The sequence below is a fragment of the Fukomys damarensis genome, unplaced genomic scaffold (assembly GCF_012274545.1).
Source record: "Fukomys damarensis isolate Sample0158 unplaced genomic scaffold, DMR_v1.0_HiC HiC_scaffold_16, whole genome shotgun sequence".
In the NCBI taxonomy this organism is placed as follows: Eukaryota; Metazoa; Chordata; class Mammalia; order Rodentia; family Bathyergidae; genus Fukomys; species Fukomys damarensis.
This window is the reverse complement of record NW_022900928.1, coordinates 133874808-133891796: the sequence shown is the minus strand read 5'-3', so window position 1 is coordinate 133891796 and position 16989 is coordinate 133874808. Positions and strand designations below refer to the sequence as shown.

Sequence of the window (16989 nt, the reverse complement as noted above, 5' to 3'; positions counted from 1 at the left end):
GAAGTTGCCCCGCAGTGTCCGCACGGACACTCCCCAGCCCTGGATCTCGCGCTGGGCCTCGCTGTGGGCCGGGCTGGCCAGGGTCTCGCTGCTGGCATCCTGTAGAGCCTGGACAGCCGCAGGCTCCTCAGCCTCTGCCAGCCCATTCACGCCCTTCAGCAGCAGCGACAGGCTGCGCACCAGGCGCCCGATGTGGCCACACCAGAAGGGCAGGGGCTGCCCGCCTGGCCCGGTGCTCCTGGGTCCCACAGGGTCCTTTGGCTCGGCTGCCAGCGCAGGGCCCCCATCATCCTCCAGCCCGGGCGCCTCGGGCAGGAAGTGGCTGTTGATGGTGATGCTGACCAGGGGCTCGGGCAGCAGGGCCTGCAGCTCAGCTGCCAGCTGGCCCAGCTGGCTCTCGTACTCCTGGCAGCGGCGACGCAGCTGCAGGTCTGCGATCTGCTTCTCCAGGTACAGCAAGTCATCCTCCGTCAGCAGCTCCCCAAAGGGGCCCAGGATAGCCTGGTGTGCCCGTGAGTACCGCCAGGAGGCCGGCTCGGCAGGGCCCGCACTCCCGCCACCACAGACCTGGACACAGAAAGGGCTGCTCAGCAGGGCTGATCCACACTGTGCATTGCTCCCTGCGGTGGCTGGGCTCGAGGACCCTGGGACCCTTGCCCGGCCTCTGGACGCACCGGTAGGCCCTTGTCTGGCCTTAGCACAAGACACAGCACCTGGAAGGCTGAGGCAGGAGAATTACAAGTTGGAGCCCTGCCTGGCCAAATCAGTGACTCAGTGAGACTCTGTCCCAAAACAATGAAAACAGGCTAGAGATGCAGCCCTAGCTCACTGCCTAGTTCTGCAAAAGAAAAAAGAAAAGAAAAACAAAAAACAAAAAAAAACCCAGAAAGAAAGGCAAGCCAGGCGGCTGGCAGGGCACAGTCCTCCCGGGGGAAAATTGGGGTTAGCTGCCCGCCCGACCCCTGTCCACCTCTTGGCCCAGCCCCCGGAGTCCCCCAGAGCCCTCCCAGTCCTCAGCCACCTCCCACCCCCCACCTGCCCCATGCCCCCGTGTCCTGGGCAGTGTCCACCCCCAGGTCCGAACCGGGCTATGGGCTTTCTGCCTGGCCAGGCCAGCACATAACCCTGAGCTGGGACAGGCAGGCCTGCCCCGCCGAGGTTCAGAGCCTGCAGAAGCCCCGTGCTGGCCAGGACTCGTGGCTGAGCTTCCCCTGTGCTGCTCTGTGCCGGCTGCGAGTGGATGGCTCGTGGCAGGGACAGCATAGTCCAGGCCAAGGACACAGTGCTGGCTGCTGCACACCAGCTGTCAAAGATCGGAGTAGCTGGGGCCTCCGCTCCCAGGGAAGCTGTGGACGGGGCGGGTGGGACAGGCCAGGTTCCTGTGGGTGGGCTGGGTGCTGCCCCTACCCCCCTGCCCACCCGCACCTGGGCCTCTGCAGTGTTGTCCTCAGCGCCCAGCCGCGCCTGCAGCTGCCGCACCATCACCTGCCGCTTCCACTCGGGGATGGGCCGGCCCTGCTCGTCCCGTGTGGGCACCAGCCCGTCCAGGTCCCCTGAGGGCAGCCCATCCAGCCACAGTGTAGCCAGGCCATCAGGGGTGTCCCCCGGAGCCATCTCTGGTCCCTGTGCAGACGAGACCGAGGCCTGAGCATGGGACCACACACAGTCCAGGGCAACCCAGGTGGGGCCCAGCTGTGCGTCACTGCTCAGAGAAACAACCAGAGATTCCTGCCCTCTGCACGTGGTCCAGCAGAGGGTGCCGAGTGCATGCCACTGGGATCACAACATGGACAAAGTCTAGCCGCTGTTCTGCACTGCAGGACTTGTCAGAGCCTTTAACCCTCTAGGGACCTGCACAGGAGGGATTTCCCAGCCCACCCAGGACCCACTCAGGGCCCCGCTGAGCAAAGAGGGAGGGGAAAGAGCAGCCGGAGGAGGAGTAGCTGCTAGCCCACACCTTCAGAGGCAACTGCTGCTTCTCTGCAGAAAGGGGCTTCCAAGGGGGCGGACACCTAAGTCCTGAGGTCTTGCAGGCCTGACTGCTGGAACTCTGGGAGTCAGGAGAGGGTCCCCACGTTCTCTGCTGCTGCTGCCTCAAGTTCCCAGTCCTCAGAACCAGGTTACCCAGAGCCACTGCAGCCTGCTTAGTGAGCCTGGCGGGGCCTGGCTGGGGACTCACCGTGGAGGTGGCTGGGGTGCTGCCTGGGGAAGGGGTGCAGGTCATGGGCTCCCTCAGGGTGGGCTTGCAGGGCCAGGTGGGGCTGACCATCGCAGCTGCTGAGAAGAGGAGTGGAGATGGTCTGGGGCAGGGCCCAGGGAGCAGCAAGGACAGCTGGGCACCCCAGAGCTGGGCCGGGAGCAGCGCTCCACCTGGTGCCCAGATGCTCCAGGGCCGGCGGCCTGCATCCCATGCCTGGTCCACACTGGGCCAGAGCTCCTCTGTGGCCTGAGAGCTGCAGCCGTGTAAGAGACACGGGGGCCCCCAGCCTGGCAGACACATGCACACACACACAAATGCACACACTCAGGACCAGGGATTTAGCTCAGTGGTGCCGCCACCTGCTCTGAAAGTGCAAGGACCTGAGTTCTATCCCCAGTACCAAACAAACAACAACAAATGCACACATTTAGACACAGACTCACATGCAGAGACACAAACACACAGCACGCACAGACTCACACACAGACGTAGACGAGTGCACTCCCACTCGTGACCGCATGACAGTGGGGTGTCCTGCGGACCCAGGCAGCCTCTGCTATGTTCCTGAGACTCCCGTTCGCCTTGCTAAGTGTGGGGCACAGTCCTCCACCAGGAGAAGCCCTCCCCGCCAGCCCTGAGGTCACCTGGGTCCACCTTCCCGTGACCACGCCTCCCCTGCAGAGACCCTGCAAGAAACCCAAAGGTGGCAGCAGGGCAGGGGAACCCAGGGGCCCACTGGCCGGGCTATGTACTCACGCGTGGGGCTGCTGCGCCCGGGGGCCCCTCTTGCTCCATCCTGCAGGGAGAGCTTTGCAGCCGACAGCAGTGGGGGTGGGAAGGGCGGAGGCGGGGGCGTCATCAGGATGGGCACCTGGGGACAGGGCACACAGCGTGAGGGCACTGGGGGCCTGGCCCCGAGCGCTCTGGGCCCCGTCATCTCTGTGACCCCTACACCTCTCCCTGGGGGCCCCAACTCAGCTGAGTACTGAGCTCATCAAAATCTCCCCTTTTTTTTTGGTACTGGGGTTTGAACTTGGGACCTTCCGCTTGTGAGACATGCAGCGGAACCACTGAGCTAAATCCCCAGCAGAAATCTGCCTGGGCCCCATATGTGCGTGGCCAGGGCTGCTGGGCCAACCTGGGCCTCCCTGAGCCTTACCGGGTCACAGGTGAACACGTGCCATTGGGACCCTCAGCCACCAGGCCTCAGGAAGGGAGCGTGGCCTCCTGGCCTGTGCACCTCACTCCTCAGAAGCTGTAAGCTCCGCCCCAGCCCAGGCAGACCTCTCACAGGCACTGGGTGGCCATGGGGCCTCGGGAGCTGCTGAAGCTGCCGCCCCCACAGTAGTTACATAAATATTTGAAGGCTGGGTGTCAAGTGGCCAGGCAGGCTGGGCTGGGCCGGTGCAGGATCCCTTACAGCAATCTTAACCCTCCTCAGGGCAAAGCTGGAGCAGGGGATCCTCAGGAGATTACACCTGGGATCCCTGAGCCCCCAACCACAGACAGGGAAACTGAGGCTCCCGGAGCCCACAGGACAGCTGGGATCTGAGCTGTCCTGGGAGCTGTGGGGCTCCCTGATCCAGGGGCAGAGGCAGTGTGGGAAGAGGGTTTTGCTGTTCTACCTTGAATGCTGAGCCCTGGTTGTCCCTGCCCAGCCTCCCACCGCTCACTCTGAAGAGGGGTTTCCTGGGCCCATGATGGACCCTAATCACAGTGCCCGGGTGCCCTCACATCTCTCCCTGCTGGATCTGTATGGGGATCCCTACCTCACCTGTGGAGGGTCCAGGGCAGAGGCTGGCTGTGGCCCTGGCCGGGTAGGGGGGTCAGCAACGCTGGGGACCGTGGGCGCCCTTGGCTCCCTGAACTCTGCCACCAGTACCGGGAAGCACCGGGACCCCATCCATGAGCCCTGTCCCTGTTCAGCCTATGGGCCTTGGCTGTAAGGTGGGGACCGTGGACGTAGCCCCTCCATGTCCCTGAACCTCCGTGGGAGGAGTCACATGTCCCTGCCTTGCCTGAGGCCCTGGACACTGGGGTCCACGGGATAGGGGAGGGGGTGGACGTCGGGGTTCAGGCCTCTGGGGTCCTAGTGGCCAGGCCTGCATTTCCCTGAGTCCCAGCATCTCACTGCCATCCAGGCCCTGGCTGCCACCTCTTCCCTGTGTTTTGGTGAGATTTGAGCGGGGCCAAGCCTGCCATGCATTATGCATGGAGGGTGGCAGTGGAGAGCAGGGTTACAGACCTGTAATGCCATCCGGGCCGAGAAAATCATGACCTGCCATGGCGCCCGGCACCAACGCCACAGCTGAGATTCCCTAAGGCCCTGCTTCTCAGCTTCAGTTTCCCCTCTGGACCTGGAGGAGGGTGGCTGAGCAGGACAGGGGCATCTCTGCCATCTGACAACTCTTCCCCCTGTCTCCTGGGCCCAGGTGGGCCACCAGGTCTGGGGCGAAGGGCAAGGCAGAGTCCCAAGGGCTGGCCTGTGCAGGCTCCGGGTGGGCAGTGGGTGCGAGTTTCCCCAGATGCCACTAGGGTGGGGTGGCAGCACTGACCCCAGACCCTGGGCCCATGACGGGGCAATGCGGATGCATCATTGGGCTGAGGGCTCTCATCACCTCCCGGGGCGGCGTGAGGACAGCGGCGCCGGCCACCTCCGTGTATTGCATTTCCATCAATATCGCATGGGGCCCAGCATCCCGTCCCAGTGCCGCCGGGAGGCTGAGGGGCAGACACAGGGGCACGGTGGGCTTCATCCCCTCCGGGAGCGGAGGGTGCCTAGATGTGGGCAGGGGGTGCAGATGGGGACAGAAGCACTGGGGCAGGGTGGGGAGATGCTACAACTCCCCAGGAAGCCTGAGACCTCCTGCCCCTGCCCCAGAAGTGCAGGGAGTCCAGGAGGTTCTGATCCAGGCTGGGCTGGGGCTGGGCAGAGTGCCCAGGCCATGCGCTCCAGGGTATGGTGGGCAGATGCTTACAGGGTGGGGGAGCCCGCTGTGGCTGCCCTCCTGGCCACCTCAGCTCAGCTGCTGTGAGGCAGGGGCAGAGCTGGGCATCAGGGTACACGAGCCGGGCAGGCTCGGCCTGGGAGGGGGCAGCCCCTACGACCCAGTGGGACAGCAAGGTGTCCAGGCTCTGGGATGGGGAACTGAAAGACCACGGCCGGGCAGGGAAGGGAGCCCATGTCTTGAGGCTGTGGCAGCGTCTCCTCAGAGCAGCCCAGATTGGACAAGCCTCGCTCCCACCCTAGGCACCTCAGCTGCCATGATGTTGACAGCAGGAACTGGCCAAGGCAGCCCACAGCAGGCAGGGTGCCCGGCTCGCACAAAGGGTCCGGCTGGCCAGCCCCATCCCTGCACTGCTGTCACAGCCTGGCCCAGCTCCCCCGATGCCCGGGTCTACAGGACAGACAGGGGCCCATGGCCTCACCGGCTGTGCCATCTCTCGCAGGTACTGGGCGCAGTCCTGGTGCCCGTGGCACTCTGCCAGGTCCGCTGCCGTGTACCCATCTTCGTCCCGCAGGGAGGGGTCCACGTGGTGGGAGAGCAGGGTCTGGCAGCACTGTGAGGAATGGGACACTGTGACTGGGTGGCTCATTGGACCCCTAGGGACCCTGCAGGCAGCTCCTGGCTGCTGCTGCCACCCCACAGCCACAGACAATAGGGGCAGTCTTTGTCTGGGCCACAAGCCCTGCCCCAGAGCTGCCCTGCCCTGCATTGACAGCGACAGCCCCCAGAGGAAGCCCAGCAAGCCCTTCCCAGAGGAAACCCAAGGCAGGGGCTCTCCATGGCACAGTGGGGACCAAGCCAGCACCTGCCCCAACCTGGCCTTCAAGGCTTTGGGGAGGACCAGGTCATTCTCCAGCTGCTCTCAAAGGTGGGCACCAGCAAGGAGGAAGGCGACAGGGTCAGGCCTGGCCCTGGTGGGCACTGGGTACATCAGCCCAGGAGGTAGGGGGTGGAGGAGGGAGAGAGAGGGTAGAGGAGGAAGAAGAGGAGGAGGTGGAGGAAGAGGAGGAGGAGGGAGGGAGAAAGAAGAGGAAGAAGGAGAGAGGAGGAGGAAGGGGAGGGAGGAGGAGGAGGAGGAGGAGGAGGAGAACTTGACCACAGAATGACACATCCTGTGGCTGCCAGCATTTGTGAAGAGTGTGCCTGAGGTGCCAGTGTGGAAATCTGTGCGGTGAGCAGGTGGATCAACTTCAGGAAAGAGAGAAGCAGTGGGTCTGGCCAACTCCAGGATTCATAGAAAACAGACTCTGCAAAGAAACACCTTCCTGATACACCCAAGAGGTGACAAGAAGTGAATGGCATTCAGAGTCAGCCGCGGGGGAGCCCTGCAGGGCCGGTGTCTCTCAGACCCAAAGGTGAAGCGGGAAGGTGTGAGAACAGGGCTGTGTTCACCACAGCCGCAGGGCTGAAGGGATGCCAGGACCAGCATGGGGTGCACCGAGGGCACCATACAGACTGTATAACATGACCCAAAAGACAACTGGTTAGGTCTGGGACATGAAACACTAACAAAATTAAGGCTGAACAATTACAGAGGGAAAACAATCAGAAGAAGCAACTGAGAGCAACAAGATGAAAACAGAAACCCAGTAGATTCTGCCTTAGCTTGGAGCTATTCCCCAAGACTCTGCAAGGAAGGTGTGTCCCCATCGTGGTGCTCTTAGGACATGGGAGTCTTTTAGAAGGTAGGACCTAGTATAAGGAAGTGAGGTTACTGGGACCCCCTATCCTACTCTCCCACTGTGTTTTTCTTCCAGCTACCTGAAGTAAATTGAGGTTTGCTGCCATGTACAACACCATGATATCCCATGAGGCCACAGCACAGGGACGAGAAACATAGATGGAAACCTCAGAAACTGTGAGTGAAAGTAAACCTTTTCTCCTTGAAAGCTTTGACTATCTCAGGCATTTGATCACAGTGACAGAAAGCTAGGAAATATACTAAGGTCCAACTGTCACCAATCCATTGAGGATTCTTGTTTGCAAACTTTATTATTATTATTATTTTGTACCAGGGATTGAACTCCAGACCTTGCGCTTGCGAGGCAGGCAACAGAACCACTGAACTAAATCCACAGCCCTTCGTTGAGGGTTCTTGTGTTCAATTCAGAGGGTCACCAGGAATCAGCAGAGCACAAGTCCCTTAATGTTAGTGACTGTGGGCTCTGAGTGCCAGTGTCACAGCTCTCCACAGCTCCTAGCCACCCTGTATTGGCCAGGCTTCCCTCAGTGGGACACAACACCTGACCCCCACAGCTTAATTTGGCCCTCGGGGCTTCAGTACATGGTCGGTGCTCCAAGGCAGGACCAACTAGAGGGTGTAGTGAAGCGAAGGGTGAGTATAGGAAGGCCAGGAAGCAGAGCAGGGGAACCAGAGAGGAAGGGCCGGGCAGACCTGGACCCCAGGCAACCCCATGACCCCCGGAAGTGTACCTCACCATTCCCTGGGTGGTTCCCAAGCCAGCCAGTGGAGCTGATGACCGAGCATGACTGCCACACCTGTCAGCCTCTCTGGCAGCTTTCCGGGTTCCCTGCCTCACACTGCCAGCCACTGCCCATCAGCGTCACCAGTGGGTGATCTGCACAGACTGCTGCTGGGCTCCTCTGTGGACTCTAGAACCCTGTAGCTACCAGGCCCTGGTGTTGCCAACTCTTTCCACTGTGACCGTCTCTGCCCGCCCTCCCCCAGACAAGAATCACCAGTGGATCTTCGGGACCCCTGGAGCGAGGCTCTCCGAGCTCCACTGTGACCGTCTCTGCCCGCCCTCCCCCAGACAAGAATCACCAGTGGATCTTCGGGACCCCTGGAGCGAGGCTCGGAGAGCAGCTAGGCTGCTGCAGAGGTGGAGAAGGGAGGGGTGTCCTCTGCTGACCCAAACAGCATCCAGGCCCCGCTTAGCTGGAGCAACAGCAGGCGTTGCATGCACGGTGCACAGATGCTTGGAGGATTTTCACAGCAACATGGGCGGGCGGCGTCCTGTGGGTCAGGCGAGTCTCCAGCCCGCGGTGGCTAAGGCAGGTGCCTCCTGGAGCTGCGCCGTGTTATGACTGAGGCTGCTCACAGGTCCTAGAGGTTCAGAAGCTTCGGGGATATCAACCACAGCCCAGGTCCTCCCTGTCATGCCCTGCTGGTGCAGATTGCTGGTTTCCCCTTGAGACAACAGCAGCCTCTGGAGAGGCTGTGGTGGAGCAGCGGCACACCTGTCATCAGAGATGTGGGTCCAGCAGGCGCCACAGGTGGTGGCAGGAAGACAGTGGGGCCCCTGAGGAGGCCACAGGGAAGAGGTGACAGCTGCCATGGGCCACACCCCCCACAGCCCTCAGAGGGATGGGAGGGCCCAGCCGGTTTTTTTCTGTCTCCCAGTACCTAAGGCCCATAGATTGCAGAAAGAGGGGAGATGCAGCTGGGGCGGAGGGGCTTAGACGTGGTGGCCAATGACACAGCACAGATCCGCGAGTCTCAGCGCTCTCTCCTCCCACAGCAGCTCCCGGTGCTTCATGAAGGTCCAGAGCCCATGTGGACACCAGACCCTGGAGCTCGTGACGAAGCTGGACTGGGGGCATGGAGCCCTCCGGCCAGTGCCTGTGAGTGACAGGATGGACTCAGCTGGCCCTCGGCACTAAGGTCAGGGCTTCACCAGCTCCACAGCAGGGCGTGAGGGAGGCCAAGTGAGAGAGCCCCAAGGTCACAAGCCAGGGCCGCCACGCTGATAGCTCAGGAACCACGTCTTCCACGCAAGCTGGGCAGGGAGTCACAGGTCCCTGAGGCACCGTGCACAGGCTGGGTCCTCAGCCCAGACTCCCCCAGCACCTCCCTTCCTGTTCCAACACCGCCTGTGAGGATAGCGCCCACCTGTATACGCAAGTCTTAAATAAGTAAAATTCTGCCTTGAAGCCAGGTCTGATGGCTGAATGGGGAGCAGCTCAGAAAGGCAGAGGGAGGCAGACAAGTGGACCCGGGCTCCTGCTCCCTCCACCACTGGCTCTGCACTGCGGGCTGCATACTGCAGCACTGTGGGATGTATAATCCAGCACTGAGGGCTGTATAAACCCCCCACACTGCCTGCAACCCCGCCTGCTGCAGGCCGGGCCTGAACACGGCCTGTGCCTCCTCCCTGCTCCCTTTCTCCCCACAGACTAGATTGTAGACCCCTGATGGCACAGCCTAGGAGACAGTGACATAATGTGTCCTTCTACCTTGTTCCCTTCCTGCGCATGCCCCGATCACGAGACAATCACACTGAGTTCAGCCAACAGAGTCTGTCCTGTTTGTCCTACACCATAAATAAAGAGCACGCTGGACCCTGGGCGGCCATTAGCTCATCAGGCCATGGCTCCATCTGGTCCCAGCTTTCAAGCATAATCTTGGTGTGTGTCCTTCTTTCTTGTTATTCTCCACTTTGCTTCATCTCCCACTGTTCTCTCTGACTTTGGACCCTAGGCTGTGCGGGTTGTGGCACCACCCACAGCACGGCAGAGAGGAAGTGGACGACCACCTGTGACAGTGACTGTCTCTTCTAGGACTGCACACTGCACCTTCATCAGAGTGCGACACCGAGAAGCTCGTGACTGAACGAGCTCAGGAAGCTTTCCACGGGCTCCTGCTCAGTCAGGAGGTCACCGCGCGCCGACCCCACGCTCTGCTGTCCCCGTGCAGATCACCATGGACGGACAGGTGGAACCCAGAGCAAGGCTCGGCTCAAGGTTCAGCCTCATGGTGGGGGACACCATCTTCAAAGGGGCAAACAAGCCTATGCACGGGGGCAGGGCTCGGAGCCTGCAGGAGGGGAGGCCGTGTACCATGGGTCTGAGCGCAGGTCCCATGCTGAGATGGTACACAGGCCGGAGCAGGTCCTTGGCGCAGATGATGACAAGCAGATTCCTGTGTCTGTGTGAGGCTGTGTGGGGTGGGCCTCTCCTGGGAGAACAGGTCCCTCGTGCTCCAGGCCCACCAGGAGCCAGGACCACACCCCACAGTGTAGCAGCCTGAGACAGCCCAGACATCCAACCTGCACAGGATGGCTGAGCCGCGCCGGGTACGGCTCTGAGTCTTCCCTGAAGGCCAGGGGTTCGGTACTAAGACTTCGGGGGTAGGCCTCTGTGTGATGTGTGTCCCTGCCTGAGTGATTTGGGCGGGGGCACCAGACAGGCCTAAGTGCAGGCCACAGCGGGCTACTCCAACTCCTGTGTCCCCTCTGCCTCTGGCCCTGTGAGCCCTGGGCCTGTGCTATAGCAGCACCCTGCTCCATAGCACCCTCCCCACATGGTGTGGAACCCACTCGCACCAGATGCAAGCACACCTCAGGCCCAGGCCTCCCACAGCCCTGCAGGGCCCGGCCTCACCACCCTGACCCGGGACACGGCGCTCTCGCCCTCTGCTTCAGTCTCAGGAATCCTCTCATCGTGCTGCTTGTCCCAAGCTCTCTAACCCAATCCTGTGTGAAAGTCCTCTGTCCCGGTGCCACTGGGGGCACAGCCAGCCCTGGCCTCTCCTGGGGCCAAGTCGACCCAGGCAGGGCTGGCACTGCACCAGCCTGAGTCTGGAGCCACCCTCTTCTGGTTGCATCTGCTGTGGTTCTCAGTACAATGGTGGTACTTAGTTCTCCCGCCTGTGCCTCCATACCAACCACCTGTGCCTCAGTACTCCCACCTGTGCCTTGGTACTGACCACCTGGGCCTCAGTACTCCCACCTGTACTGTGCATCCAGCACCCCTGGGAGCAGGTGCAGATTCAGATCACCATACCCTGAGCTTGCAGCAACAGGCCTGCCCACTGCCCACCTGATGCAGGTCTCTTGGAAGCTACCAAATACAAGACAGGAAGAGGGGGCGGCTCCTCATCACCCCAGAGGACCAGGTCCATTTTCTGGAGTGGGTGCCTGTCCAAACACCTGATTTGTTCACAGAGAGCCCCACATCAAGGCCACAGGGGCTTGCTGGGGCTCTGGGGTGGCTGTGATGACAGAGGTAAGTGTCGGCAGGAGGGAGAGGAACTGGACACCCCATACGCTGCTGGGGGGAATGGGAAAGGCACCGTGGTCGGCAAAAGCAGCCTGGGGTTACTCACAACCTGGCCACGTGACCCAGACTCCCCAAGAACTGGACTGAGCTCTGTCTGTCCAAGTTCAGACAACAGCCGGCCCTGAATGTCCGCGGCAGCTCTGATCTCAGTGGCCAAAGGTAAAAGCAGCCAAAGTCCATCGACAGAGGGGCGATGAACAGGATGGCAGCTCCACAAGTGAAGGAGCACCGCCCAGAGGTAGGAAGGAGGTTCCAACTCCTGCCACAGCACAGTGAACCTAGGAAACATGCTGAAAGCCAGGCACAGAGGCCACTGATCGTATGGTCCCATTCACATTCACATGAGTGTCAGCATTGTGTCCATCTAGACAGGAAGGAGAAGAGAGTTTGCCGGGGTTTGTGGAAGGGGCACAGCTAGCCCCACTTCACGACTCTAGGGTTTCCCTTTGGGGTGATGAGAATGTTCGGGGCCATAAGGAGGAGAGGGCTGTGCCGCAGCCACTCACCCTGAATGCCATGGAACCATCCACCTCGCAACGGCCTCATGCATGCATAGCCCTGGTTTCCAACCCCACACTGCAGAAAAGAACTTGGGCGAGAAGTAGAGGATAAATGCAGAAACCAGAGTGGTAGAAAACAGACATTAGGGAGAATGGGCAACTCTCCAGAGGGTCTGGAACAGCCGCCACCTGGCACGGCCCAGCCCTGCAGTGATGAGCCGAATAAGAATAAGGCAGGAGGAACAACGCTGGGAAGGAGCCCCAGCCAGCAGGCAGCATGGAACATGCCACACTGGGAACGCATGGTGCACAGACACTGAGCAACTCAGACAGGACCGGGCCTCAGAAAGCTTCCAGGAAAACATAATTTTCTGAAACCAAAACACACACACACACACACACACACACACACACACGAAAGCCCTTATGATTTTATAATTAAACAGAATGAATTTGTAATTAAAAAACTCAAAGAAAACATCAAGTCTAATCAGCTGTACCAATGGATTCCACCAAACATTTACAGAAGAAATAAGTCTAATGGAAGCAAGAATTTCCAAAGACTAGGGAAAAAAAGGAAGCCTCCCCAATTCACCACACAACCTTGACACCAAAGCCCAACAGGGACAGAATGAGCGAGGGATGGGACAAGTCAAATTTACTCCTGAATCCAGAGGCCAAAACCCTAAACAAGCGTTAGCCAATCAAACTCAGCTATATGTAAAGGCGTCGTCGCGAGAGCCTAGTGCGCAGACTTTAAGCGAGCAAGTCGGTGCTCTCCCGGGGAGCAGTCAGCCAGGCCCAGCAATGCCTCCCCGACGCAGCCAGAGGGTGGAGGACGGGCTGCAGAGACCACTGAGCCCCGTGTCTGAGGTGCACCAGAATGGTGGTGAGAGGCACCAGATCCCCACTATCACAGAAGCAGGTGAGGAGGAAAGTAGAGCGCGGAGGGATATTTTGCGGCCTTGAAAAGAAGGGAGGTTTGGTGCCCTACTGTGGATAAACCTTGAGGACAGTTCACTCAGGGAAACAAGTCAGATGCAAAGGGACAGACGCTGCGTGTGTGGTTCCACTTAGAAGAGGGGCCCAGGGTCATCAGAGTCCCAGGGACGGGAGGCATGGGACGGCCGGGCTGGGGAGCAGGTCGGGGATCAAGGCTTCAGGGGCAGAGCCACTTTGGCGAGGAGAAGCAGCCTGGAGCCGCACAGGAAGGACTGGTTGGGCAGCCAAGGTCCAGAGCTTTTTGATTATAATAAACGACTCCCAGCGGGTAACTGGTGAGATTCACGACACCCAGACACCAAGACCTGCACGGGAGTCCTGGGGTGGTGGAAGCCGCCTTTGCACCCTTCTGGGCCGCAGGCACCCGCTCATTATTTTGAAGTTTTGCTTTTATAAGGGGGGTGCTCTGTCACAGCCAAGGGGAGACCGAGACTCCAGGTCCTGTGTCCTGGATGGAGCCCACGACAGAAAGGGATCTTAGGTCAAACCCTCAGGCATTTCCTGGAGACCTCGGGGTGCTTGGTCCTGGAAAGGCGCTGCCCAAGCCCCACAGGGAGACCCAGACCCCGCTGTGCCTCAGTTTACCCATCTGTACGAGGGAAACGACACCTCTCCCCTAGGTCCCGAGAGGTCCCCCTGAGAATGCTGCATACCTCCAAGTGCCCATTCTCGGCTGCGTCGTGCAGCGGGGTGCCCCCCCAGGAGTCCCTGGTCCCCAGGGCGCCCATCAGCAGCAGCCGGTCCAGGATGGGAGTGTGGCCACCACGGGCTGCGAAGTGCAGGGCTGTGGCCCCCTCGTTGTCCCGTGCCATCAGGCCGATGTCTGTGAAGGTGACCTGGGGGGAGGCCGGGTGTCATGAGGGCTGAGTCCTTGTCCCTCCCGCGAGTCTCAGCGCTCTCTCCTCCCACAGCAGCTCCCGGTGCTTCATGAAGGGCCAGAGCCCATGTGGACACCAGGCCCTGGGATGGGGCAGGGGAAAAGAGCTGCAGCTGCAAGGAGTGGGGGCAGGGCAGAGGCAGCCCCACGGTGAGTGTGTGAGGGTTGAGCAGGATGGTTCCCCTCTACCAGTAGCCAGAGTGACCTTTTGTGGATTGTTCACTTTGTTTTTGGCTATGTAGTTCAGGCTGGCCTTGAACTCACTGTGTGGTCCAGGGTGGCCTTGAACCCATGGTGATCTTCCCACCTCAGCCTCCCCAGTCACTGGGGTCTCTGGAAGGCCAGGCAGATCTGGCTCAGTGACCTTAATGGCTCCCTCGTGCCATGGGGAAGAGCCTTGGTCCCCTGGGGGTCTCTGCCTCTTGCCCACCCTGCGTGGGCCACGGCCTCACCTCGGCCGCCCCACCGGCCCCGCTGTCCTCCTGCCTCTGCTGGCTGCTGTCCCCGCCATCCTGCAGGCCCTGTCCGGGCACCCTCCTCCACAGCCCGCCCCTTACCAGCCAGACCACGAGTGAGTAGTGGCCGCGGGCAGCGGCAGCGTGCAGGGCACTCATGCCATCCCGGGCGCGCAGGTGCACATCGGCACTGCAGTCCTTCACCAGGAACTGGGCCAGGTGCAGGTGGCCCTCCTGGCAGGCTAGGTAGAGTGGGGAGGCGCCGCTGTGGGTCTGCCGGTTCACGCCACTGCAAGGAGGCACACATGGAGGCGTGGTCAGGGGTGGTGAGCTACCTGGCCCTGCTTGTGTCCACCTCCCCGCCCTAGGGACCCAGACAGGTGCAGAGGTTGCGCACTGCCCAAGTACCAGAAAAGGGAGGGGAAGGGTGTCTCCCAGAGCACAGCCCCACCTGCTTCCAGCCAGCCAGGCCACATGGGCATCAGGGCTGGCCCAGAATTCATCTGCGGTACAGACAGGCCAACAGTGTCCTGGGACCTCTGAAATCGGGCTGCCTCCAGGGAAGGCCCAGGGATTCCTCAGCACCCACCCAAGGCTGCCCTAGCCTCTGCTGCCACAGACCATAGCCCCAGTCCTGCCCTCACTGCCTGCGTTCCTCCACCAACTGCAGTCCAGGGCTCTGGGCAAAGGGGCTGCCTGTGCCTGTCCCCCTCCTGCCTCCCGGCCAGTCCCAGGCATCAGTCATTTCAGAAGGTGCAGGCTGCACAATCTGGGCCCGGCCCATGGAGACACAGGGACCATGACTGCCCTAGGGCACCGGCCTGCGGCTCTCTGTCCTGTCTCCCAAGCAGCTCTGGCCCCATGGGCCTCTGGCCGAGGTGTCTCAGTGACCTCTCAACGGGGACACTGGGAAAGAGTGATGCGCCCCAAACTCACTGAGGCCCATGGCCATGTGTGACCAGGAGCACAAGCAACCCAGCGTGGCCCAGCCTTCAGCTGGCAAGAGGGGAACAGGCCCAGAGCAGAAGACTGCAGACCTATTCCCCATGCCAGGTGGACACAGGCCCCACCATGCAGCTGTCCCCCGGCACAGGGCTACTCCCTTTCTCCAGAGCTGAGGTGGCCTCCAGGTGACCCCTATGAGCCCCGCTGCCCTCCTCAGGGACCCAACTGCAAGGACAGCACAGTGGCTGTGGACCTGTGGCACGGGGCCTGGGACCTCCACTGTGTGCACGTGTGTGTGCCTCACATGTGTTTTCACACATGGACGTGTGCATCTGTGTGGACACGCAGTCTGTCCCAGTGGCGGCAGCAGGAAGGCTCAGAGGCTGTGCAGGTGGGAGGATGCTGGCCAGGCCAGGTGGGGCCACATCCAGGGACCCCTGCTGGGCAGTCAGGAAAACTGGGTAGCAAGGAAGCATCCTGGGGCCAGCGTGGGTAGCCAAGGTGACCAGATAGGATGCCCCACAAGGGAGCAGGAGAGGTCAGAGGCAGGCAGCTCCTGGGAGGAAGCAGGGGCCTCTGGGCCCATTACTGTGACAATAGTAACCTTAGGCAGGGCAGGGACCAGAGCGGAGTGAACAGGAAAGGCCCTGCCCCAGCCTCTGGCTGCTGACTCCCTTCTCAGCACCCACTGGCACCAGCACAGGCTGGGAGGCAGCACAGGGACAGGAGGCTGTCGGGGGTCATCAGGCTGCACCCAGGACTCCCTGCCCTGCCCACAGCCATACAACCTCTGCCCCAAGCTGCTTCCTGCTGGGCCTTGCCCAGGGTGTCCCCACTGCCCACGCACGTGGCCAGCGCATCCTGCCAGCAGCCCCGGGGCGTTCACCTGTGGTGGGCAGCCGCCAGGAGCTTCAGGCAGGTAAGGTCGCCACTGATGGTGGCATGGTGCAGCGGCAGGGCGCCCTCCAGCGTCTCCAGCGTGGCTGAGTGACCCTCTTGTAGCAGCCACTCCACCAGTGCCGGGTGTCCGAAGCGGGCTGCCAGGTGCAGCGGGGAGATGCCCGAGGCATCCTGGTCCTACCGACACAGATGTGCTGTGAGCTGGCAAGGCCCGGCCACCCTGCTGAGCAGCACCCATGAGCCCAGAGCCAGCAGCGCCTTCCCTGGGCACTGCACCCCTGCTGGGCAGGAAGCAGAGGCAGGGAAGGGCATGGGCCGGGTCTGGAGCCTCCTCCTGGTGTCCTGCCCAGCCCAGGTCCTGATCCCAGGCTGATTGTGCATGGCCAGAGGTGCCTGGAACAGCCCCCCTCATGGTGGGGGGGCTCCCACTGCCCCCAGCACCAGGGCCCCGCTTCCGAGCCACCCTCCACTGCCCCACTCTCTGGGCCTCTGGGAAGAGGCCCAGGGACCAGGCCCAGCAGAGTCTTGGTGGCTCCGTGGTTTTCTGGGAATGAGGGCTCAGGCAGGGAGCACTGGCCAAGAGTAGGGCCCTGGCTGCACCCCGGCCCCACTGCGGCATGGGTCCCTTGCTGCCTGCTGGCACCTGCTCACCTGCAACCTGCAGCCCCCATCACGGACCAGCCAGCGCAGTTCAGCCAGGTGGCCAGTGGCTGCGGCATCATGGGCTGGGGTGGCTCCATTCCGGGCCCGCTGGTTGCCGGGCAGCTTGGCCTGTTGCACCAGGAACCGGACACAGTCCAGGTGTCCGGCGCGGGCAGCATGGTGCACCGGCCCTGCCCCCAGGGTGTCAGTGATGCCCGGGCCCAGTGTGCCAGATTCCAGCAGCCGTTCTAAGGTGGCCACATCCCCACCTTTAGCGGCCACCAGCACCTGCTGCTCCTCCATCCTCCAGCACAGCTCCTGGTGACAGCAGCAGCCCGTGCCCAGGCCCAGTTGGGCTTCCTGTTTCAGGTGTGCACGCAGTTGCCGGCTCTGGTTACCCGATAAGCAGCATGCATGGCAGATGGGAGGTGGCTTGGGT

At 61.5% G+C, this 16989-nt stretch overlaps 1 protein-coding gene across 1 annotated transcript in view; it reads right to left on the bottom strand.

Annotated features, from left to right (window-relative positions):
• Positions 1-16980, bottom strand: part of Espnl (espin like) — an 18962-nt gene extending 1982 nt beyond the window's left edge. The window contains exons 1-9 of the mRNA XM_010626164.2: positions 16560-16980; positions 15895-16085; positions 14166-14352; positions 13385-13567; positions 5630-5761; positions 2957-3071; positions 2180-2277; positions 1426-1623; positions 1-567 (exon numbers count right to left, since the gene is read on the bottom strand). Of these exons, the coding sequence (XP_010624466.1) occupies positions 1-567; positions 1426-1623; positions 2180-2277; positions 2957-3071; positions 5630-5761; positions 13385-13567; positions 14166-14352; positions 15895-16085; positions 16560-16853 (1965 nt within the window). The 5' untranslated portion in view covers positions 16854-16980. The remainder of the gene's footprint in view (positions 568-1425; positions 1624-2179; positions 2278-2956; positions 3072-5629; positions 5762-13384; positions 13568-14165; positions 14353-15894; positions 16086-16559) is intronic.
• Between the last annotated feature and the right edge of the window lie 9 nt (positions 16981-16989).